This window comes from Clinocottus analis, unplaced genomic scaffold (genome assembly GCF_023055335.1).
Source record: "Clinocottus analis isolate CAN_PGR_092001 unplaced genomic scaffold, fCliAna1.0.p SCAF_19, whole genome shotgun sequence".
Lineage (NCBI taxonomy): Eukaryota > Metazoa > Chordata > Actinopteri > Perciformes > Cottidae > Clinocottus > Clinocottus analis.
In genome coordinates this window covers 7,220,954-7,247,340 of record NW_027175920.1, presented here as the reverse complement: position 1 = coordinate 7,247,340, position 26,387 = coordinate 7,220,954, and the positions used below count along the sequence as shown (strand labels likewise).

Genomic DNA, 26,387 nt, shown 5'->3' with positions numbered 1-26,387 from the left:
TCTTTCGCACCACAAAGAATGTGTTGACGTGCGTGCTGCTGTTTAGCTCAGAAAAAAAACCCTGCTTGACCTGACCACAAGCAGGGTTTTTCCTCCTCTATTGATTACCTCGCTGCTCTCGTGATCAGCCACCTGCCTGCACAGCTGCTGCTCATTTGCTCATTAGTTCCACAATATATATAAAAGGCAGCCCCCCGCCCCCACCACACACACACACACACACACACACACACACACACACACACACACACACACACACACACACACACACACACACACACACACACACACACACACACACACACACACACACACACACACACACACACACACACACACACACACAAAACATAGATTTGCCAGGTGGCTGGTGTTGTCGTGGCCGAGGCTCATTCATGTTGGCTACCTGTTGCTGCTTTTCTGCCTGCTGATTCTAGCTGCCTTCATGATTCTGTCAAAGCCCAGGGAGTAAACAGTCGTTTAACTTCCTCTGCCTTGTGATTTGCGGAGGGTCCCGGTATTGGGCATGCGTCATTAAGTGAGTTAAGTTTTTGGTAATTGTGGGTGACTTATCTCACGCAGTTCACGAACTCGTGCTGGGAACCCCCGTTTCTCCCAAGTCGACATTTGTAAATGACAGAGGCAGTGTTGAAAACAAATAGAACGGCTAACGTTGGCAGATCAAGACCTTGCGTCAACCTGCAGCACACTCTGTGCTCACCGGATTACTGTCAGGACAGCCGTGACAAGAGAGCTCGCAGCCACCGCTCTGTCTGCCCTGCACGTCTCTGCGATTGTAGACGTATCTCTCTCTCCCTAAACGGTGGTGTTTTGAGGGTTGCTCCCCCGCATGTAAAGGTCAATGATATTTCTGGAGTACGGGGCTCCTTAGGAGGGAGGTACAACTTTGGAGTAGGCATTCAAGGATCAAATGAGCCTTTTTTGAGGACAAGCTGAAAATGTAAATGTATTGAATTTTCACCTTTTTGGTCCATGAAACATTTCACATCTTGACGGTATCCTTGAAAAACAATTAACTGTCACTGTTGGTCTAAAAATGCAGATATCAATGATATTCATTATTTACAGTATCTGGCACAATATCAGTGCCCTTAATTGTTAGTTGGTGTCACTGAGTGGGAATATACTGTCAGGCATTAAACGTTTTCATTTTTACGGGTTGAACTCCTTGCACCTTACATTTAACACAGCGTCGTTCTTTTTTTAACTACTCACTGTCACTTCTGACACTGTTATACTCCCGTGTTGTTGTCAGTGGGATTCTTTTTTTCTGTCTATTGTAAAGTAGTCTGTTTGATAATCGTCATTGTTAAGACATTTAAAGTGCCCGAGTGTTCTCAGTGACCTGACTCTCTTTTCCCCTTTCTTCTTTGCTATTACATCTGCCTCAGCTCCCTGTTCTCCCTCAACTGGCAAATTCATTTCCCTCCATATATTTACACCCTCTTTTACTCCACCTCATTACGTGCCATAACTTCTTCTCTGTCTGTGTGCCGCTCCCCTCCTCTCTCAGTGACAGTCAAGGAGATATAGCTCCATGATGGCTTGTAGATTTTAAGTGCTGCATGACAGGTGCGGTGGTAAAGTATTGTATGACAGCAGGTGTATGAGAGCTCTATGGTGTACATTGAATGTGTGTGTGTGTGTGTGTGTTGGCTTGACATTTATAGCATAGTGATTGTAGATTGTATCCTGCTGACATGTAACGGGGGTCTTTGTATTACCACCTCAGCATCTTACACTATTCTAAGTCAACGTTATAGCAAGTGCCACACTCGCATACAGAAAGGGATCCACACCTGCAAACTCTTACAGTATGTGCATGGAGCAGTCCAATGCATATGCACAATAGAAATTGGTCCTTGGTTATGAATTGGTTCTCCTGAATGTGAAACGTTGTTGTGGAGGCGTACGCCTACATGCATACTTTAAATGTTGTTTAACGTGTAATGATTTCCTATTTTTCCTGTTTAACTCTCTCTTGCTTTGCTTGTTTTTGCCTTCTGTTACATAAATAAATCGTTGAGTTATAGCTTTTCTTCATTCCTTAGAATGACTATTTTTTTGTAGCTATTGTTTGAAGCTGTAGCATTTTTAATTTAATTAATAGCTGAAGATGTTCTAAAAGTTCAAAGTTTGCTTGTTTAAATTGTATCTTTCTTTGTTTTTCATTCATAAAATGTAACTTCATGAAGTGTAGGCAATGTTGATACTAGCCTGTGGTGCAAGTTTGAAATGACTGTTTTTGCTAGTTCTGATGTTTTTTTCATACTAATCTATCTGTTATGTCATATGTGTAAGTGATGACTGTGATTCTCAACTGTAATGCCCTCCTTGGTTCTGTCTCCAGAATAAGGAGAATCCCGTCAATGTGACTCCACCCATTCACGCTGTGGACCAAGATAGAAACATACAACCTCCCTCTGACAGGCCGGGCATCCTCTACTCCTTCCTCATTGGTAGGTTTACTTTGTGTTGGCTTCTGATTGGTTATCTCTAGTGTACTGCCTGACAATATACATGTCTGTGCCACCCACCGATGTCGAGCATTATAGGCTACAGTGTTGCAAATGAATGAGCAAGGTTGCTAGATCATAATAATGTATATTTGTATTTTATGCGAAAAAAACAGACCTTAATTTGTTGTATTAGCTGACAACAGATATTTACGTTTTAGTTTTTTTTCTCAGTTGATTTTAACAGAAGGTCTCTATATTGCTGTATAAACGTACATATACCCTAATAGCTGATTTTACTTATATAGCCGACTAGCTGGCCCATAAACTAAATGTTAGAATTTCAATGTTCAAAGCAAAAGAAACATGCAAAATCACAGATATTGTCCCTGCATGGCCATATGTAAATAAGATATTTTTTAATGGACGATTTATCAACACCAAGATAACTCAAATTCCCAGTGACACGTTTGTTCACATGGGGCTTTACACAACCGAATCTTGTTAATGCAGATCTGTGATCGCGGGGCTCCTTAAGCCCGGGGCCTAATTGTTAATTGAAAGGAAAGGATTGTAAGGTTTTTGAGTAAGGCGCTTAATTGTTTAGATGCAGGATTAATTCTGAAGAGTATTACTGTATGAGAAGTAATTGTTTACAGGATGCTGACAGCTAGTAAGCTTAAGATGTTTACAATAAAACAGCGTACAAGTTGAAAGTGATTTATAGCAGCAACAGTGTAATGTTTTAATTGTGAATGCAAAGACACAACGCGCTTTGAGTGTTACTCTCTAGTACTTACATGACTTGACAGAGGATTGGTCTTCATCAGACAAAAGCATTTTGGTAATTGCTTTGTACAACAAAATAATTTCAAAGAACGTGCTGTTGCAAAGTTGGACAAAGAGCACTCACACAAACATCCGTAACCACAGATCTCGGGGGAATGACGTGCTTGCTCTGCTGCTCACCTCACCAAAACATGATTTCCCCACCGAGCAATGCAGCATTCTAAAGCACCATATATGTGTGTGTCTACGTGTGTTTGTGCTTCCCCACCTGTGGAGAGCAAAGATGAGAAAACTGGGAACACTAGCCATCCCGCTCTCTCCCCCCCCCCCCCCCCCTTTTTCCCCTCTTCTCTGTATCTTTGATACTCACCCGAGGAACCCACCAGGCAAACATTTATTGATTAATTTACTGATGTCTCTCCCTGACTCATACATACACTACCCCATTTTTTTTTTTAAATTGTCTTTGCTCAGTTCTTACTGTTTGTGTTCTATTGTTTTCTCTCTCTCTTTTTAGGTAAACCAGAGTCCTATGCAGAGTATTTCAGCTTGAACGGCACCACAGCAGAGCTCCTGATCCTAAAGCCCATCGATAGAGAACTCTACCGCAGATTTGATCTGGTTATCAAGGTGAGAAGCACTGGGACTGCAAGAAGAGGAGGTTTAACTTCATTTGCGCCCAATAGGTTTCTTATGGAGACAGCACTCTCCCCGCTCCCTCAATGTGCTGTGCTTTTTCTTTCATTGCACTTAACCCCGAAATATTCATCAAGCTGTTGATCAGCTAATCTGTTATCTTAAATAAAGACCAGCTGCTCCTCCTCAATTTATTTATTAGGAGCTTCCTGGTTTCTGTCAATTAAAAATAGTTTACCAAGAATATATTAAGTGCCAGTAATTGTGATAAATTAGTACTATCTAGCTCATGCTGTGTGAAGGTGTTTTTTGTCTCACTTAGGCTGGTAATGGAATTAGGCCACCAAGCATACATCAGGTTTGGCTCTACTGCAATTTCAATTTAAAATGCTAAATTTCCTCCATAGAAGGTTTTTGCTGGAGTTAAAGGTGTGCGTGATTGTAGAGATATTGTTTTTACAAAATTACACTGCAGTCGGTGTACTTTTGGGATGGTAAAGCTGTTTTATCCCACATGAACTAATGAATGACGGTAAGAGGAGGAAGGAACTCGAGGGAGCAGGAAGGCAACAAGAATGAGATGACAATGGCGAACCGAAATAAGATGCAAAAAGAAAAGATGCATCAGAGAGTAGAGTTAGACAGAAAACACACAGGTACACAGGCAATCAAACCGTTGAATATGTGTTTTAGATTGGCACATTTCAATCAACTCTAAATAGCCAAATTCGTCCTTAAGCTCCATTCGAACAAGATTAACGTTACAGGGGGAGGTTGGGAATGAACACTGTGTTCCGCAATATTTTAACTCTCTGTTCTAGATGGCATTTTTTAACCGTCGGGAAATTACAGGATATGGTCTGTAATAGACTTTTCACACAAGGAGGAAGCCGTAAGCCTTCCCGAGGGGGACTGAGAGAAGTAAAGGGGAGATGTGAGACAAAGAAACTGAGGAGAATTTGATTTATAACTCGATCTGATCAGAAGACATAGACTGGCCTAATTTTACCTCATTTCAAGGTGCATGGGGAAGGGAATATGTCTGAAAGGTCAAACTATTTTGAAGTATATAGAACAACCTTTCTGTTAGGACCAATAGATTTCAGCTTTCGCCTTCTTCAGGGTCATCAGGAAACAAACAAATATATATATATATATATATATATATATATATATATATATATATATATATATATATATATATATATATATATATATATATATATATATTTTCTCCATCCCCTTTAGGCAGAGCAGGACAACGGCCACCCCTTGCCAGCTTTTGCCAACCTCCAAATCGAAGTTCTGGATGAAAACAACCAGGCACCCTACTTCCTGGAGACCGGTTACCACGGCTACGTCAGTGAAGCATCAACAGTGGGAACCACCATAGCGACCAGTGCCAACCTGTCTGCACCGCTGGCCATCGTTGCTCTGGATAACGATGTGGAGGAGGTGAGGATGAAGGCATAAAGAGCTGTCATCGACTAAAGACATCAAACACACATTAATTCTTGTGTTTTGACTAATGAAATTATCACACTGAGGAGAAAGAATAATGCTTTTGTAAATAGACTGATTTTTTTTGTTGTTGCAAAAGTGTTATCTAACATTCTTTATAGCGTCAATATGCTAATACAACTTTGTGCAAATAAATGCATTGCATTCGAGTGTTTATGAAAACCGTATCCAGATTTTGTATGATTTGTTGCATCTATTTCTTTTGTAGCTGACATCCAATGAGATGCCTGTAGGTATCAGCCGAGGTTCTTCTTCAAACCTTTACCTCCTTTTTGCTTCAACTGGTTGATGTTAACGAGGGCTGTGCCTTTGACAACAGCAACTAGCATGATTTGATTTGCTCTTAATTTCAATGCTTGTTTCCCGATGTTTCAAGACAACTCGTTAATAATTCGCTTTAGTTGGCTTTCAAAACGTGCCATGTAACAATTTCATAGATGGAAATTGACCGTTCGCTCAATTCCCCCTCGTTACGGTTGATACGCCTGCGGAGCGCTCTCTCGTCGCTCGGCACTTCCACTGTTTACGGTGATACAACCGCTCGATTTATTACTACATTTGTCTCGTTTGAAACGGGTCCTATTTTTAACAGGCCTGTTGTCGAGTTTGCCTGCTGGAATGCAAATAAACTAGCTGTTAGCTGAGCATCGCAACATTAAGGGTTCATGTTGTAGCATACAAACATGTTGTTTGATCCATGGCTTCAGCTTTTGCTCTTTTGCTTTTGAGTTTGTAGAGCAAATGATATCAATAAATGTATGACCCAAAAGACACAACCCTCCAAACTCTTTGGGTGTAGTGTGTCCGTCTTAATACAGTACCATGGCCACCACTCTACCATATGGAGACAAGTCCATCATACCTTGTTACATTTACAAAGCTATGATTGGACAATTGAACAATGGCTTGTTATCGTAAACCGTGACGGTATATCCGTATATTCTGACACTTTGGCACTTTCCTCGAGGCCTCACATGTGTTAACGGAGGTAATTCCTGTTCTTCAACATAATTGAATCACCATGTAAACAAAAGCTACAGCATGGAAACTGTAGGAACTCCTGGAAGGAGCGAACCATTGAGGTGTCCATTTCAGCCCTTTTTTGTGTGTCCTGAATCTCTACTTTGTGCCTTGCTTGCAGTGTGTGAAGTGCCCTATCTAATGTCTCTGTGAATCTGGATGGTAAAACCATTTCCCTCGTAAATTGCTTCTCTGTGATAATGTAAGAATTTACAGTGCTGCAGCATTGTTATCGCCGCTGCTTTCCCAAGAGCTTAGTTTGTTGAAGATGTAGCATAGGCGTTTTGACAAAAACAAGCTTTGGTTCATTGCTTTCTAAAAGACCCCCACAGCAGGGAATGAGCTTAGTGGGGATAACGTCTGTGTTTCAGGATGTTCCTTAGACTCTGTGTGTGTGTGTGTTTGTGGAGATTGATATACGTTGAGTTATTTTAAATATTGCTAACCCTGGTCTTTCCTCCAGCATTAAGTACCAACAATGATGATTAGTCCTAATTACTTTTATGTGCCGTCCATCATTTTTATTTATGTGTGTGCATACGACGGTGTATGTGTGTGTTTATTTATGACTCAATATCCACACTGGCTACATCGACAATATTATCAGCCCTCCTGCCCTGCTGAGCCAGCCTTATCTAGAATGAGAGCTCACACACACACACACACACACACACACACACACACACACACACACACACACACACACACACACACACACACATACTCATACACATACAGAGGAGGTGACTGTGTGGAGAATGTCAGAGTAATACTTGGCTGGGGATTGCCTCTCCATCACTAGTGTAACACACACACACACACACACACACACACACACACACACACACACACACACACACACACACACGATAATTTTTATGTCCAGCAAACCTCTGAGATGTTTTCATTCACCCTCTCCTGTCCAAGCACGTCTTTGCTCTCAGCTGTTCAGGAAACATTTGCATTTGTTCGGTTTCTCCACTCTGTTTTCCTTTTTTAATTTGGAATTTTCTCGGAGAGAGAGAGAGAGAAAGAGAGAGAGAGAGATGATTGCTGCTTCCGTAAAATGTGTCACTTTTGATTGTTCACTGTAGATTCATCAAGCATCCAATCCCCTAAAATGTCTGTGTATCCCTTTTAATTGAACCAATTAAGGTGCTTATCAGCCATCATTTCATCTCCGTGGTTACTGGGCAGCTGTCAGGTGTAAATGTGCCACAGCTTTATGTGTGCTCTGACAGCAATGCAGTGGACTTTCAACAGCACCCTTCCTCAGTTATAAATAAAACATCTAATGACTGTAATGTCTTTCCTGTTCCCCTCAACATATTTCTTTCCCTCCAACAGACCAGGGACCCTCAACTCCAGTTCTCATTGGACAGCTATGCTAATGTTTTCGCTGTGTCTGCAACTGGAATCAGACGATATCTCACCCTGGTGCAACCGTTGGACAGAGAGACACAGGACTCCTACACATTCACGGTACTCCAGAGCCTTTGCATTAGTGTGCATTATATGCAATATGTATGCAGGAGAGGGAGCGAGAGATGAGCTTCTGTATGCATTTGAATAACTCTCCACAGTTCAGTTCCTAGTGGTGGTCTTGAAAAAAAGAGACTCTTGTGAAGAGGTGGGAACAGGTGGCAAAATAAGAGGAGAGGATAGAATGGGGCGAGAGCAAGAATGTGTCAGCCATCTATATACCTGTAGCTCCACAAAGTCAGTCATGTTTCAAGCCTAATTTACCCATTTAACCAGTTACGAGAGAGAAGTAAAACAGTGAAATTGCAGTGGGGGCCGTCTGTGAGGGTGAACCAGAGAAAACACACTTTTACGAGAGCAGGTGGTCACAGAGAAATCAACCAGCGACAAAGATGAAGGGGGGAGGGGAAGCACAAAGAATGAAAGATATGAAAAGAAAAGACACAAAGGTGGACACGCATGTCTTTTCGTCAACCGGTAACGTTTAAATCTACTCATGTTTAAATGTGGGTTTCATTTTGTGTCTAGCGCTGCTTCTATAGATTTGTTGAGCATGATTTCCTGAGTTGTAAGATAGTTCTCTGCATGCAGGCCACTACCAGTGGCTCAAAGCAGAAATAGGTTTATAAAACAAAGCTTATTCCAGCGGTTGCTGTGCCACTGTGTTTACCTATTTTCCTTTTCTCGGTTTCTGTCAGCCACTCTGATGCTCTTTATGGTTGTGTTGTTCTGGTCTCCCTCCTTTCTTTTGCTGTTCTTCTTCCCTGCAACCTGCCGTTCCCCGCTCGCTGATTTAAGGCACAGTGAGGCTGCCCGTTGCCAAACACAGTAGAGGCAACTTCTTTCAGATCAATTTGAAGCAAATGCTTTTGAACTTCTTTTTGAACGCAGGACTTCTGGCTTGTAACAGAATAATCCTACAATGTGGTATTGCTACTTCTACTTCCACCCCTGTCTGATTGGGCCTCGCCATATGAGGTGCAGCATTGTTTCGTTACATACAGCAATCGGTTCAGCCTGGTCGTGCAGGCAGGCAGTGTGTGAAAAGCAGCATATTGTGTGAGTTTACGAATCCTTGTGTGTACATGCATCTATTTGGAAGTTAAAGATGGTAAAAGCAGAAAGCTTGGTGTATTGATTGAAAGGCAGAGGTGTACAGTAATCATCATGAAAGCCTTGCAGGAGAAATTAAACTCGAGGAGGAGGGAGAGAGAGAGAGAGAGAGAAAGAGAGAGGGAGCCACGAGACCTGGAGGATGATTTTCATTTTAGAGGAGTCAATCAGCTTCTTGGCAGATGAGTTTGCGCCCGAGAAGATTGCTTCAGTGAAGGAGCTTCTGTCGCGTCTGTTGATATGCACGTTGAGATGCATCATGGATGGCTATTTGCATTGACACATTTCATTTGTTATTTTCAATGTTTGTGTGCTGAATGATTGACGGAGGAGATCCAGATCATGACAAAAGCCTTGTCGGGAAGAATTTAATTTAATTTTTAATTTTGCTCTGAAGCTTCTCTGCTAGCGATGAAATCTCCGACAGCCCACCTAACTTTGAGTTTTCATATTTCATCTCACTATCGCGGAGTATTTGCAACATTTTCGAAATGCCAAATTTGCAGAGTGGGTGTTTGCTTTTTTCTGTGTGCATCTAAAAAGCTAAAATTACAGGGAGCATTATGCAATTTGAAAGGATGAATAAGTTCTGCTTCCATAAATAGCTACATCATTTCGGAAACATACTTATTCGTTTAGTGCTCTCATGTTTGTACGCCAGCAGGCAGTTAGCTTTGGTTAGCTTTAAGACAAGAAAGTAAATAAACACTTGCTAAATTGTTGAAGACATTAATTCAAATATATATATATATATATTATGCAAAGAAACTATCAAATAACACATAACATGAAAGTATTTTAAGTTGAATTTATTGCACGTAGACATTATGATTAATTGGACACAAATGTTTGTCCAATGTTTCTGTGTTTGATACATATTTCACACAGACTTCATACACAATAAAAGCAGTGGTAACGGCAATCATTGAGAGGAAATTGTGAAGATTAAATAAGATAAAGGCGAGAGAGGGAGACAGGACTGTTAGGTTCAAGAGTGTTCAGCTGCACCCACAAACACAAAACAAAACATGAATTTAGATTGAAAAAACACTGAACCACTTTACCTCAAAAGAAATGAGGAAAGAAAAAAGCACCATCACGATGTCAAGGGGACGTGTTGAGAAGACAGTCCGCCCACCCCAGGATTCTCTAAAGGTAGCTTTTTGTAGCTCGACTGAGTGGAACATTTTCTCACGGAGGGAACATTTTATTCATTTGCTCTTGTCATTTTTCTTCTTCACTGTGCCTCTCCAGCTTTTAGCATCAGACGGAGTCCAGCAGAGCATGCCGGTTACCGTGCTGATAACGGTGTTGGATGCTAACGACAACACTCCGACTTTTGCGAATGTCTCTTATAATGTCAATCTGTTTACTGATATGAACGCCGGAGACACTGTGTTACAGGTACTCACTGCCAAACACACACTATGTACCAACAACAGTTCAGATGTGTGTAGTATTTGCAATATACTTATTACACTTCATATTGATGGTGAGTGTTTAGACGTGTGTGTGTGTGTGTGTGTTTGTGTATCTCACCCAGCTGGCAGCAGTCGACTCTGATGCCGGTCCCAACGGTCGGGTCACTTACCAGATCTTAGCTGGTGACCAGGGACATTTTCTTATTGGTAAAAGGTAAACATTTCACGTGCTTTGTAATATTTATTCAAATGTTTATTTGATATCAATACCACTTATGTTTGTAATCTAAATATGAAGCTACCACCAGCCATGAATAAGCTTAGCTTAACATTGAGACTGAAAACAGGTGGAAAGTGCTAGCCTGGCTCTATCCAAAGCTAAGAAAGAAACTCGTACCAGCACCTCTAAAGGCTTGTGTAAACGAGGCGTTTCAGACATCCCACTTACACACATCTGTAAGAACAGAAAAGCTTCTAATGATAAACACAGGCTGGAGAACAGCTCACATTTAACTCTCCATAATATTGTGTGACCCCCCCCTCCTAACCCGAAGCATAGTTTTACTTGTGGTGTTTGCCAAAACACGCAGGATCTTCACTCACAGGCTCATGAACAAAAAGATTGTGTGGCTTTTGCTGCCGCCGAACCTTTGCAAACAAAGCAAAAAGAAACCGTGTAATCCTGAAAGCACCCTCAAAGGGTGAAATGCGCCCCTCACTGCGCCGCTAAGCAAATACTGTCTCGGTGCTCCTTTGCTGTTTGCCCGTATTTAAATGAGGTAATATCAATGCGTTTCGCAGGAAACCCCTTTTCTATGCAATTGAGCCTCATTTCAAAAGCAGTCCGGATCACAAAGATCGGCCCTAGCGGCCACGCGTAGTTGCAGTGAAACAATTAGTCTTCAGAGAGTTGGTGGTAACTGAAGCATTTAAAAGGGTGTAAGGGGTGTCTGCTCAAACACGGGACAACATTTTTTTTTTTTTTTTTTGTAAATTGGACATTGAGACAGAGCAGATAGTTGTTGCAAATTATGTGCAATTTATGGTGCGATAAGCAGCCATGAAGCATACTTTGTTCAAACACCCCTCAGTTCTGAGCTTAATGAGGGAAACAAGCCGCGTAAAGATTGTGTGAAGTTCACTTTAGCAATTATAATGAAAGTGTCCGTCGGTAAATAATGAATGAATTTGTTTTCACAGCACTGGAGTTATTACCGTGGCACCGAGTGTCGAGCTGACTGTCGGGCGCCACTACGCTTTGACCGTAGAGGGCATGGACAGTGGGCCTGAACCCCAGAGAAGGTAAGAGCCCCTCTCTGTCCACTTAATCAGTCTTTTACTCCATCGGTCTCCAGCCGATGCTTGAAAGGTCATCAGATTCCCAGAGCCTTTCACGCTCTTTGTCAGACATTCCACAGCACTCTCAAACTTTCTCCGCCGTTGTCGTCATCTGTTCACCCATTTCAGGTGAGTCGTTTTCATTTCTCGAAGATATACATTAGGAATTCCGCTTTTATAGTGGAAAATGGCAAGAAAGGAGTCTAACAGAAGAAAATTAATAGGACAAATGTTTGAAGGAAATGATAAAATGGGAGAAGAGAACAACAGAGTGGAAGGTAATGAGTGCCGCACTGCTAGTTACCCACTTCTTGAGCAAACCGACAGAAAATGATAGGCTGCATTTCAGAGAAGGGACAATTTCAGCAAATGCGGGCAGACAATATCTATAATAAATGCCACAGATGTTAAAAGACACAATGTATTGACATCTAGTTTTGCCGCATTCTAAAGGATACGGTCTGACTTGATAAGGCAACTCTTTTTCATCCCCTGCCTCCTATCCTCCATCTCCTGCCTGTCATTTCTCCTCCATGGATTAAATCAATAAGCAGCCATAACTTTCAGCAACTCACACGCTCAGGCTATTCCCCAACTTGGGTTATTTCATGGAAAATGCAGCTGCCACCAATATGTTTGAGCTCTGTGTGTATTGATTAGGCAGCAAAGTCTGGCAGAGACCAGTCCAATTTAGAATTTTTTTGTTTAAGCAATTACCGAGTAATATCAATATCTCAGAAGAGAAGCATGTCCAGCAATCGAACCGTTCAGCCACTTGAACACTGTCTTTTCGACTTCTGCGCCATGCCTTAACATAAGAAACATAGGAGAACAAGGTCATGTGATTTTGCTCATTGCAGAGAAAAAGTAGCTCACGACCTTTGATGCACGATGTCCCTCATTTTCCTTTTCCTCACAGTTTTCTTGTCTTCTTACTTATTATACAAAATGAAACAGCATACGGAAAAAAACATGAGCAAAAGGCATCAATGAAAACAAGTAATACAAACAGCAACAGCACTGCTCCAGCATGTGCAACAGCCTGTTTGCTGATACTCGAAGCACACTTGGGTGAAGCTCTTTGTGTTTCGCGCTTTGGAAATCCCAACAGAAGGATAAATTAAGACTGCAGTGACCTTGCAGAAAGGACAAACAAGCCAAGTCTTTCCTCATCAAACAAGAGGCACCAAAACACAACACTACAGACGCACAGGACTATTTAATAAGGATTTTTGTTTGAGGAAAATGTCCAGCACGAAACTGGGGCGACGATTGCTTTAATGTGTGCCGTCTGCGGCCAATTTGAACTCATCTGCTTCCATTTTGGAATATATCCTATACGGATGTTTTGCTCATGTCAGTGTGTTTATCAGCAGGTAACTCCTCTGTGAGCCTTTCCCAACTCCACACTAAACCTCCCGCTGCTCTATGTGTTGGTCAAATTGTTGAGAGACCTGCAAGAAGCTGACCTGAATGAACCACTGCTGCCAAAGGCAGACTGAGTGAGCATTGCACTCTTTAACCAAAAAGAAATGATGCTGCAGAATCAGACATATTATTTTTTCTTCTTTATGCCAAGTCTTTTTTATTCCTTTTCAAACTTTTACTCAAAAGTCACTTGCCGGTGTCCCCCGGCAAACTTTTTCCTGATTTAAGCACTCACACATGTAGCTGAAAGCTCACAGTGTAAATCCTGAAGGTTTGGATCTTTTGGATCAGCACCGGGACATCTTTAATGGAAAGTAATAATTAAATGCTCTGAAACTAATAATTAAATGCTCTGAAACACTCAAAGATCCGTCAGCTGCCTTGTGGGCTGTCCTCAGATCTCCCCAAAGTGAATCAATCTTGTTTAATACAGCAATCCAGTTTCATAAACAGATAGTGTGTAAATAATTGTCATGGCTCACTTTTAGCATAGCTGTATTAGATAATGATTTATTTGTCACAAATGCAATGTATTGCTCTCTCCAACAATGTTTATCAGTCATAAAAACTGAAATTGTCTCCCAACATGGCTCCAGCTGTGTAGTTGCCAAATCAATACAGAATGTGAACCACTACAGATTGAGGTTGTTCCAGTGATTGGCCCACAGATTGTCCCCAAATTTCCCCAGACCCTCAGTTTATCTCAGCTGAAAACATAACCCGCGTAGCAAATCAATATCCATCTCTGCGACCTGATTTGTTAAACCTATGGGTTAGGCCCCAAAATGAGCCGTGTGTCCTCTTCCTGGCAGGCACCAACAAGACGTGAGTGACAGCCTTTTTAAATGACTTTAGGTCTGAGCTTGTGAGTACTACATCTCCATGTTAGGGAGCTGGGACTGTTGAAGAACCCTTGAGACGTGTTTCATTCAGATTAGAAGTGCTTTTCCGTGGCCTACATAGATGCACCCCAGAATACTGAAAGCTCTGAATGCTTCGGGGTCTCATTTATACTTTCATCAAACAGAGAAAGAGAAAGAGTCCACCACCAGAGAGAACCGATCAGACAGGATACGATTTTAGATAAATAGCTAGATAGAGGTCAAGATAAATAAGCCATTTTGCACTGTACCGTAAGAGGCGTATAGGAAACTGTGCAGGTGGTACAAAGTCATTTTGTATTCATTTTAAATCCCTTAGTCTCACAAGGGGACATTTATTCTCTGCATTTGAACCCATCCTTAGTAATTAAGGAGCAGTGGGCAGCCGTGAAGTGCCCAGGGAGCAACTAGGGGTCCTTGCTCAAGGACACTTCAACATGCAAACTATAGAGGGACCAGGGATTGAACCGGCTACCTTGTTGTGGTTTCAGGACGACCACTCTACCCATGAGCCCCCACCCCATAAAAAATTTTTTTGCAAGTTGCAAGTGGTGTTTGAGAGTTACTTTGAAGAAGGAACAACTTACACAGAACATATTACTCATTATTTACATTCAACGATCCTTTATATAGCTCAACCCACAGGACACTTGTGTGAACTTGGGAAATTAAACTAAATAGTTCAACAAACAGCAAGTCTACAGTTTGGGAGTAAAGTAATACTTACTATTAATGTGTATTATTTGTATAACCATAAACGTGTAGCTTATGGCTAGCCATAAAGTCTGCCGCCGTGGCTGATTGCGTCCCCACACCGCCAGCCATGAGCTAAGCTAAACGCGTAACATCGGTCCTTCCTCTGAATGCAGAGTCACCGAATCCTCCATCAAACTGCTGTTGAGGCAAACAAACTGGATTTGTAACTGTAATGTAATTATTCAATGTGAAATTACTCTATTAAACAAACAAAAAACTGCATTGCTGTAAGGCGTTGCTCAGTAAGAGATGATTGCCCAACCCTGCAGCCCCAGTAGATCATAAGCTTGTCACTGAAGCCACAATAGTAGAAGGAGTGGTAACAATGGTGCCTTGTCTACTACTGTTGAGAGACCATTGCAGTAACTGTGATCATGTAAATGGTTTTATTACCAGCAGAAACATTCGACTGCCAACCAGTCAGTTCATTTATTGTGCTTTTGTTGTGCAACTTAATGTTTGTATGTACACGTGTGTAGGTTTGTGTTTGTACTGCACAAGTAGGAACAGTTTCATGTCGCCATGGCTATGAAACGGATAATGCATATGAAAGAGAGAAGAGAGTTTGAGAATGGAAACGGAGGGAAAACAATAGCTTCAGTGGAAACCACGACTGAATAATCTCCAGGCCCTCAGACGTGTTTTCATCAATAATGCCATCTGAATTGTTTTAATAAAAAAAATGGTTATTCTTTCTCTCTGGTAGCTTTCTATTGTCAAGCCTTTATGATTTTTTTTTTTTTAATTTATTGTTCTGAACGTAAACAGATTTTTGCGGGCTATTGTTTAGACCCGAGGTTCTTTGGCTTTTTCAGTCGATGATCCAGTTTGAGTGGAGTTAATCTCTCACTGCTGAAACCGGCTCTCTTGCCAAGTAGGAACACAGACTGAATCCCTGCAGTTTCTAACCATAAAATTCAGGGTGAGTGAAACTGGGAGAAATTGGGCCTTTTCCAAACAGCTAATTAAGATGTGTTACTAAGGACCGATTTAAAAGACATTTATGGGTGAACTCTTTCCTTCTAATTCATCCAGATGATGTTCAGTGAGATGCTATTATTTTCATGCGAGCCAACAGACCTTAACACTTTTTTTTTTTTTGACAAAGCCGGAGGAAACTTATTCAGTGTCTAAATCCATAAACCTAACTGACACGCTGGTGGGCCATTCAATGCAAACTCACACTGTGCCGCCTCAAACACAAACCTTTATTTTGAATTCAAGAAGGGATCCAGAAATCTTCTAAGATACCAAACAAAGGCTGAATAAGTTTGGGAAATGCATACCGATATACATTGAGTCTGGAAAATTCCCAGCTGATGGCCGTTGAAGCCTTTAAAGAAAAGAGTATGTCTTGAATCTTAAACTCAATTCAAACATAGCTTCAAAGAAAAGTTGGAACAAGCTGATACTGAGTTGAAGATAATTTACTGAACTTACTAACTATGAAACAGACTGCAGGGGCTTCTGATCTAATAATATGGATATTTAAATGAATACATTGTTCTTATTTGTTCTTGACCCCTATTGATGTTAGATATGCAGGACTCTTAGTAGATAGACAACTTAATTAATCCCTAGTGGGAAAACTCATTTGTCACCATAGGCAACAACAGACTCATACAGACAACAACAAACAAGGTTCACAGTGCACAACAGACAAAGAACACACTACAAGAACAAACACCAGAAAATGCCATATGAAACATGACAACGAGACACATAACCGACATAGAAAGATGCTAAATTTAAATCTAAAAAACCACAACTAATAAAATCGAACATCTGCCGGGACAAAAGACCTTCTCAGTCGCTCAGGCGAACACTTTGACATCCTGAGTCGCACACTGAAGGAAGTCCTTTAAAAACAGTGAAGTAGATGGCTTTCAGAGGAAACAATCGTTTTTAACTGGCAATTTATATACAACTATAAACAAAGAGTACAAAAAACAATCACCCATTAAAAAGGTCATTAAAAATATATAAAATTAGTAGGTCTGATGTTATCAATTAATAAATATATATATATATATTAGGAAGGGGGGCTTGTTTCTTTTGTTAAAACAAAATGTTCTAATATATAACCAAGTGATATTATTCCCACAAAGTATTCTATCCCATCGTGTGCCCTGCCAGTGGAGCGCTTCATTTCATAGTCATCATCGAGAGTCCCAGCTCTCTTGAATCGTGTCCAGGATCAAAACACATGACTGAATTATCTAAGATAATTGCTCGAGCAGATGCCAGTTTGGTCTTGGTTGAATTTTCTGTTGGTATGATGTTATCTCAATTATGTAAGTCAGTCAATTTGCCAGAGGGCAGAAACATGTTTGACATGACAACTTAGAACCAGGTAATCAGCTTTTTCAGAAAGAAACGCATGTTGTTCACAGCACTGGAAACACGTAGCTCTGTCATCTGTAGGTCAATCACTGTTTGTTAAATGAATGTTATGTTGATTAAAAGTGGCATTGAATTCTGCTTATTGAACAGCCTAAGCTATGTATCACTTGGGAAGTAAACTTTCATGTTACAAAGTGAAACAATCTACTCTCAGAAAGTACAATTACACTAAAAAATACATTTGCTCTTCGTGTCATGGCCTTGAAATTATAACCCCGATTTAACTTTGTTCTCTCTCTCTCCCTGTTAATTTGCTTTCAAGCCTATAGTTCTTTTTTTTTTACAACTTGTATATCTATAATTGGCTCTTGAAACAGTTTAATCAAATTTCAACACGATCAAACACTTTTGTGTGTTGACTTTCACTTCCCCTGTGGACAGAAGTGGGAGTGTTTCCGAGCAGAATCCCTAAAAACAAAGGTAAAAAAACAAAGACTTGTTTTATTGCGGCAGGATTTGGGGGTCTGTTCGGCACGGTCTGGTTCTCTCGTGCCTCCCTTCCCTCCAGTGGGCCTTAGCAATTGCCGTTGGTTCCCGGCGGGGAGCCGTGGAGCAGTGAGGCAAAGCTCTGCTCACGACGGCAGCAGCAGCCACTTCTGCCGGTCACGGAGCTTTCTAATTCCACTGCCAGGTCACTGCCGGAGGCGTGTTTGAGTCTTTGAGTTTCTGGTGTACCTGTGTGATCAAGAATACCTTTTTATGGAACTAGAAAGTCTTCTTGCTGATGGTTTTGTTTACTAATGTAGGTCATTTAGAGGCTTCACGATTGCGTTCCTCACAGTATCTTCAAGATTCTGAAGGAATAATAAAAGATGGTGTCGCTCCATACAGACACACTGTTATTAAAATGAATGAAGAGAAAGAAGAATCCGTCTCTAGATGAATGAATCATTGAAACGGTAGGATAAGTTTGTCGAAATACACGATGAAAACGTTCTGCGGAAAGACGTTCGTTAAAGCCGAGCAGAGCGCTGTGCAGACTCTTTGTCGCTCTACGTCGTTGCCTTCCTGCTCTTTATCGATTAGTTAAATACAGCGCAGAGTGCAAAGAAACACAAACTATCCGGCCACTCTTCTGTTCAGTAATAAACCATTCACCATCCCTGACACTGCTGTTTTTACCCACTACCCTCTCGTGCTGCCCTCCAGCTCCTCTCTTCTGCCTTTTCTCCTCGTATCCCTCGCCAGCATTTCTCTGCTACTATTCCTCTGTTATCTGCACCTCTCTTACAGGCTGCTGCTCTATCTGTCTTTGTAATCTCTCCATTTGGCTTCACCCCATTCTCTTTCTCCTCATTCTCTTTCTCTCTTTAGATCATCCATTACTACAGTCTATATCGAAGTTTTGCCTCCAAACAACCAGAGCCCCCCACGTTTCCTCCGACAACAATACAATCTGGAGATCAGCGAAGCCATGAGGACAGGAGCGACACTGCTTAATCTGCAGGTACAGCCTCGCTCTCTCTCTCTAACTCTCTCTCTCTCTCTCTCTCTCTCTCTCTCTCTCTCTCTCTCTCTCTCTCTCTCTCTCTCTCCCTCGCTACCCCTTCACCCACACCACCTGTGGTCCAAATGTGTTCAATGAATTGTTTTTTAACAGGTTGTTGTAAGACCGCTGCTTGTATTGAATTGTATTTTGTCAAATTATCTTTTCATACAATGTTTGGCGTTTTTAAAGGGGTTTCAGAAACCGCGCCAAGAGCAATCTAATGGGATTAAGGAAGGGACAAAGGGATGTGGGGATGTCGGGGAGAAGGAACGAGAAGGGGAGAGGGGGTTGTGGAAAGGAGGTTGGACGGGTGCGATGACAGACGGCTGGCGTCCGTTGGCTGGAGGGAATTGTGGGGGCGGAGACTCGTGAGTCGAAGAGGAAGTGAACACTTTTTCATACGCTGTTTATTGCAAACATAGTGATCATGGATTATTGTTTACTCAAGGTATCAATAAATATATGTATACTTCTTTCAAATCAAAAAGTCTATCTTTTCAGATGAATTGAACTACTCCGTATTCTTTGGACATACTATGCCACATGCAACGCCAACCTCTTTTAAAATCACTGCTTTAGACAACAGGCTGGACGTGTTCAGATGTAAATGTGTGTTTCTGTCCTTGTTTACTTCTCCAGGCAGTGGATCGTGAGAAGGACCCCATCACATACTCGATCCACAGAGGAGACGGCTTTGGACATTTTGCTCTACAGCAGAAGTAGAGTACCAGTTTTCTTTTTCGTGTACTCTTACTGTAATGTGCAACCATGGCAATATAACATAACGTTGTGTGTGTGTGTGTGTGTGCGTGTGCGTGCGCGCGCGTGTCGTTGAAAGTAGTCTAAATTATATAATCCAGGCTCAACTAAGGGCTTCGCATAAACAAATCCATGCACACACACACACACACACACACACACACACACACACACACACACACACACACGCACACAACCACTCTGTGGGCGTTTGTTGTATTTATTCATTAATTGCCCATTAAAAATGCATTTCTTTTGCTGGGGAAAGATTCTATCTGCATTTCTTGGGGGAGGAGACAAGCGAGAAACAAAGTAGAGAGAGAAAGACTGAAAGAGATGGGGAAGAAAACAGGGAGAGGAAGAGAGCAAGAGATACGAGAGAAGGGCAAAGTGAAAGATGGACACAATGTTAGAGAGTGCTCGGAAAGGAAACAACACATTAATTGAAGGGTTTTGATTTCTGCAATCTGGTATCTGATGGCTTCTGTCTGACATCGTGAAATCTTACAATATTTGCCAAAAGTTGTCTGTGCCTTAAACTGTGCTTTGTGCATCACGGCACCACCTACACACACTGTCAATATTTGAAGAAATGTGCATTTCACATGTGTTTTTTTTCAAGTAGCTCAAATTTAAAAAACACTTTAATCATTATGGGAATCTTCACATGGCATGTAAATAGTGTTGTCAATCAGGCCGACATCAAAGCTTTCTGCTGGTTTTGATTGGTCAGAATTCTCAGACTTGAAGCACTTCTTCTTCTAGTTCTTCAGTGAACTTGTAAACTTTGACTTATTAATTAATCATTTGCCCTTAAATCTGACTTTTATCTCTAAGATATTTTTTAATTGCAGAATTGTAGTCAATTAACTTGAGTGTGAGATTATATGACAAGTGAACCGTACTAATAATTCACATTCATTAATTTGTGAACATAAAAAACAAATATTCAACGGGCTTTTTCTACTTATACATCCGATTATCATACACATCTACCAATAAACCAATATATTGATGTTCATATCATTGGCCAATATGATAAAGTTTATATTTATTGTGTACATAATCAGTATTGATATTCACAAGATCTTACTCTAGGTTTTCGGGACGAAGACTGACTTCAGAAAGGTGTTTTTTATGACACGCCACAGTCTGAGCCATTATAGCAACAGCACCCAAGAGGGCAGTCCTCAATATCATTGTGGGTGAGGTGATAGGTATGAGGTATCATCTGCATCAGTAAAGTGCCCATTACCCGTGTTAATGTTTTTAAGCCGTGGTTATTAATGCTTGCAATTTTCTAAATAGTGTTCTTTCCAAAGTGGTGTCTATGAAGAAAAAAAGTGTCCAAATGTGCCCCTTGATCCAGAGTTAGTATAGAAACTACTTAGGAAAGCCTAGAAGTATCAGCATGAGAATGATTAACATGGTTGGAAATCAATTAATTATGAACTGAAACTTCTAATAAAATTCAGGACCGGAGCAAAGTATTCTGTTCGGTTGTGTTTCCTCCTTTTGGACCTGTATGTCACTTTTATTGTGCTGTATTTTTCTGCCCTGATTCATTTTGAAGCTCATGCCCAGAGGGTTAACAGGGCTCTGTGTGTGTTCTCACTCCAGTTCAGGGTATTTGGTGCTGGACAAGCCTCTGGACAGGGAGTCAGTGGATTATTACACCCTGGTGGTCACAGCCTCAGACGGACACCCAGACGGGGTAAGAAACGGAGCTCTACCGCTCGGATATTTACTGTTTGTCTTCACTTGACTTGTCTCACATCTTCAATGTAATTATACAGAGTGGCCTGGTGGAAAATCCTGCACTGTGAAATGACACAAACGACGGCTGTGTGATTGTGTGAAAAGAGGGATTTCAGAAGACATTTTGGGAAACAATTTCAAAGTAATAATACTAATCATGAGACCAATTCCATTCCATTATCAAAAACCGCTTATATGCTTTCAAGGTCACGAGGCGCTGGAGTCGATCCCAGCTGAAATTGGGGCGAAGGGTTCACCCTGGACGGGTCACCAGTTTATCACAGGTCACACCTAGAGACAGACAGCCATTCAGGCTCACATTCACGGCAATTTTAGGGTCTCCACTTAACCTAAGCTGCATGACTTTGGGCTGTGGGAGGAAGCCGGAGAACCAGGAGAGGGAACCCACGCTGACGCCGGGGAGAACACGCTAACGCCACACAGCAGGACCGCCTGGGATCGAAACCCCCGGGCCCCTCTTGCTTTGAGGAGACGGTGCACCAACGTGCAGCCCCACCATAACAATCTCAATACAAAAATATTTTTAAAAAATCTGTTTGTAACAATGAATTTCAAACCAATAAGGATACTTAATAATTCAACATCTTTGCAAGTGATCCCCATCTGGCCTTTTAAGTCAAACTTCAGGTTTCAGATCTGCATTTCACAAACCAATGGGTGAGGTCACAGTGACGACGTGCACTTACGTTCTATGGTAATATACTGACTTTGGGTCTTTGCCTCATACAACCCCACTTAAAAAGATACGAACGACTCCACTCCCTACCAATTAAGTGTAATCAGTCATTTCAATATTTGACGACTGTCCAAGAACCTAACAATCTTGCAAACCAGCGATCCCTTTATTTATTATATTTCTGTCCTCAGATGATCACCAGTTGAAATGATTTCACTGTCAGAGCTCATGACTCAAGTGTAAAATAAGTTGCAGCAAGTTTTATTTTCTACCTGAAAGTGATAAGAGGAGATTTGAATATGTTTACGTTTCAGTGGAGGTGAGAACTTAAACATCCAGAAAAAAGTTGCTGCTAATGCATGTTGTGTTCACACATAAGCTATGGCTGAGTGTGGAATAAACATTTCACTCTGTAAAATGCCCACAAAGGCTCTAAAAAGAGCTGGTTTGTAAAGATGGAGTGTGTGCCCTTCCTCACTTTCTCCCTAACTTAATGATCACAGGTCATCAGAGTCGCTCTTCTCCGTCACTCTCTTTGTGTCCTTCACGTCTTTCCTCTTCGAAAAGTCAAATCTTCAGTTGCTCTCACATGAAAGTCAGTTGAAGACATTGGATGGAGCCCCCCATGTCCTCCCCTCTCTCCTCCTCCTCCTCCTCGACTCCTCTGGCTTTTAACATTATCCCTTTCTAGCTTCTCTTCTGCCCCTCATCATCCATCTATTAGTCTAGCATTAAAAGACATTTGTCTTCTTGACTCCTCTTCACCCAAACCCCTCCCCACAAAGGTAAAGTTTGAGGTCCCTCTGAGGAGAGAAAATGCTGATTTGAATACTCTGACCTTCTCTCGCACACACCCTCGCACACAACAGGGGAGAGAACAAGTGGGAGGAATTCAGAGCGAGTGAGGAAGCAAGAGAGATGTGAGAGGTGTTCAGGGGCTCTTATCACCTTAACAATTGGACCGTGTGTTAATATGCAATTATATGAAGGGGTCTTGACACATACACACTCACAGACATGCACACGTATACTTAGTCAAATTGCTCTCTGGACTATGACAATTAGTGTATTATCTGTGTGCCCCAAAGGTCTTTAAGTCAGAAAATGGCTAAAAGTAGTTTGGACATTTTTCTGCTTGACAGTCCATTACAGTATATTTTGAAGGAGTGGAAAAAAAATGAGAGCGAAGGTGTGGGAGAAAACAATGGTGTGAGCAACGCAGCGATACAGAAGGGAAGACAAGCAACAAAAGAAATAGAAAAGGGAGAATAAAAGATTGGGGTGTAGACACTTCATACAGGCCCATTAATCAGCATCACTCGGAAGGCCTTGGGTTGTCTTCATATGTGTGCACACGCACACACACACACACACACACACACACACACACACACACACACGTCTGTGTCCCCTATTATTAAATGTCCCGTTGTGAGAGTGTCAGACTACAAAGTGCCTAATTGGCTATTTGGCCAGTGAATCCATCATACTGCCACAGATTGAGGGCCGTGCGAGGCGGCGCAGTGAAACCGCTCCACTGTAAGGGCACCGTGCAACCGGATGCAACTTTAACTTTGTTGCAGGACATTGTGCTGTTGTATGAATCTGCATCCCTGTAAGGATGAGTATGGGAAGCTGAATGAGAAGCGACATTAATGAAGGTAAAAGTTTCTTCCGTAGCTGAAAGAATAGGGCGAATGTTTTTTGTTTTTTTTTAACAAATCTGATGAAAAGACCAAATAACAACAATACTTCAATACTTTGTGTGACACTCAAAAGCAAGCCCATTCATTCCCATTGAAGACATAACTATTTTATAAAATTGGCCACAAATATATGTTGGTATTACATTTTTGAAAAAGCAATTCAAAAATAAATGTCATAAAATTCCTGAGCTATACATTTTTTGGATTAAAACATTTGTTGCGGACTATTTCCGCTTTTGCTTAAAACATTTGAGTCCAAGCCTTGAGACTGGAAGAGGGCGTCGTGGCAACAAACAGCATTTCCTTTAAGTTTTTTTTTTCTGTTTTTTGGGGGACTCTTTCCTGATCGGATGTGTACAGATTGTAAAGCCCTCCAAGGCAAATTTGTGCTTTTGTGCATTACAAAATAAACTGAATTGAACTAAATGGCATGCAGCAGGGTAATGGTGAGATGTGTACGGCTGTAATGGCCGTGCTGCACACCTCGAGGAATAATATTGGACGTTACTAGTCAGCTGGCAGCCAAACAGCTTGAAAATGAGCCTTTGAATGTGAAGCACAAATGAAACAGCTGGATTGCAGTCTATAGTGGCCATTGTAATGAGGGAACATGTGACCCATCGCGACAAAGTGACTTCAATCTTTGGCACAAAGGAATACTTTCAAGTTGGATCTATTCATTCTGGATTTATTTTCTCTGGAGTTTAATTTTAGGGCAATGAGTAGAATGGTGCCTGCTGTGTCTTTTAATTGAAACAACACGGAAAGCACAGCAGTTGAAGGGGAAACATGTCATTCACTGCCTCGCTGCATTCACGTTTTATTTTGGCATTGTCTATGCTGTTTTTGTAGCTTCCTCTTGAGTGCGTGCTAACGATCTGGCACCTCGTTGCATCGAAACCAAAGCAAAATGAAAGTGGAGAGACAATACAAGCAGAGAGAGTCTATGCTGACGGAGGCTCTACCAGACACTTCCACAGGGTTTTAAGGGATGATTAAGAGGGATTATTTCTGGATCAGTCTAAACATTGTTTTTCAAAAGAATCCTACCCATTGTGCCTTTAAGAATCTAGATTTGGGTGGGCATGAAACTTTGGCAGTCGGCCATGATACCGGCAAGATAATAAACTCTTGAGCTGTAGGTTATCGGGGAAAATGATTTGCTGAGAGCCGCCAATGCAAAACGAAGCATACTGCGTCTCCCATCTATTTGTGTGTGTGTGTGTGTGTGTGTGTGTGTGTGTGTGTGTGTGTGTGTGTGTGTGTGTGTGTGTGTGTTCCAGCGCTGCTCACAACCCTCCTGTTCATTATAGCTCATTCTGCTTTACATATATTGGCATTCGGATAAACAGTTTTGTCAAATGTGAGCTCTTAACCTCAAATGACTTGCATCACTCTTAGCCCTGCAAACCCCAATAGCCTGTTGTCACTCTCCCACACACACACACACACACACACACACACACACACACACACCCTGCATTCTCTCTTTACATCCCCTTGTTGTGAATCGGATAGCTCTTTCTAATGTTCCACTTCCTCCCAGTTCCCATTATGAAAGTCAAATATTCTCTCACTCATTCTCTTTGTTTCTCTCTTTTCTGCTCTCATGAATGTCAAATGAAGAAATTGATGACCTCTTCCTCTCTCTTTCTTTGTCATGCGTGCTCACTCCGTAACATTTCTTGTGCTCTTGGTCATGAAACAGTGAGAACTGGTGACATTTACTGTAGGAATGTGTTTCCTTAATGAATCCAAGCATTCACAACGTGCTCTAATGCCTCAGGTGGTCAGCTGGGTTTCTTGGTACAGTCCATCCGTCTGACTTTTGGAGAAAAAAAAATGTATTATACAAGTTGAGCTGCTTTTTGCAAAGTGACACCATTGCATTGATAAGTATTATTTCCTTGACCCCTAGCTACGCTTCTAAAGTAATTTTTATGCATATTTCTTTATTATGCATAATTTAGAAAAGATCCCCTTTTAACATGGCAATATCAGGTGTAAAGTGGACCACTGGTGAACAGTTTTTAAACACATTTATGGAGTGAACAGTTGTTCAAGGCACAAAATGATGGAACATCAGGACCAGCCAGAGTTCAGCCAATTAGCAAGTAAAATGGTCTTTTTATTTATTTTTTTACATATAGGAGTTGTCAATTAGAAAGAAAAAAATAGAATATACCGGTCAAATAAAAGCTCTGAAATTAGAAGATGAATTCATCCCGTATAAAATTTTACGACCCTAGAAAAATATATTTCTTTAAGATTTGGATGTTGTCTGAACTGAGCAAAAATAGTAACACAAATTGATGTTTGGTTCTGTGTGTGTGTTTGTGTCTGTGTGTGCTTGTAGACCTCCACCGTGACGGTGAGCGTTGTGGTGACGGATGTTAACGACAATGACCCGCTGTTCGATTCTTCACTGCCGGCGAACCTCACTGTCATCGAGGAGCAGGATCACGCCTTCGTCGGACAGGTCAAGGTAGGAAGACGCACAAAAAACCCACGCACACTCCACCCCCTCACCTCTCTCTCCACTCCCTCACCTCGCTGCTCACTACATGTTCTTACATACACCGTGATGCTTATATAAGAATTTGTGGTTATTAAGCACAAATGTATGACTGTATTTGATTGTTAGCTTTTATTTTCCTTGCACTAATACTTTATTATAATTATGGCTCATGAACAAACAAAAAAATAATTCAGA

At 41.4% G+C, this 26,387-nt stretch overlaps 1 protein-coding gene across 1 annotated transcript in view; it reads left to right on the top strand.

Annotated features, from left to right (window-relative positions):
• Positions 1-26,387, top strand: part of LOC137789393 (protocadherin-15-like) — a 144,997-nt gene that overhangs the window by 53,815 nt on the left and 64,795 nt on the right. Inside the window, exons 10-20 of the mRNA XM_068582941.1 lie at positions 2,372-2,480; positions 3,784-3,896; positions 5,151-5,357; positions 7,791-7,925; positions 10,293-10,442; positions 10,582-10,673; positions 11,660-11,761; positions 18,580-18,712; positions 19,394-19,473; positions 21,134-21,227; positions 26,031-26,159. Coding sequence (XP_068439042.1) covers positions 2,372-2,480; positions 3,784-3,896; positions 5,151-5,357; positions 7,791-7,925; positions 10,293-10,442; positions 10,582-10,673; positions 11,660-11,761; positions 18,580-18,712; positions 19,394-19,473; positions 21,134-21,227; positions 26,031-26,159 — 1,344 coding nt within the window. The remainder of the gene's footprint in view (positions 1-2,371; positions 2,481-3,783; positions 3,897-5,150; positions 5,358-7,790; positions 7,926-10,292; positions 10,443-10,581; positions 10,674-11,659; positions 11,762-18,579; positions 18,713-19,393; positions 19,474-21,133; positions 21,228-26,030; positions 26,160-26,387) is intronic.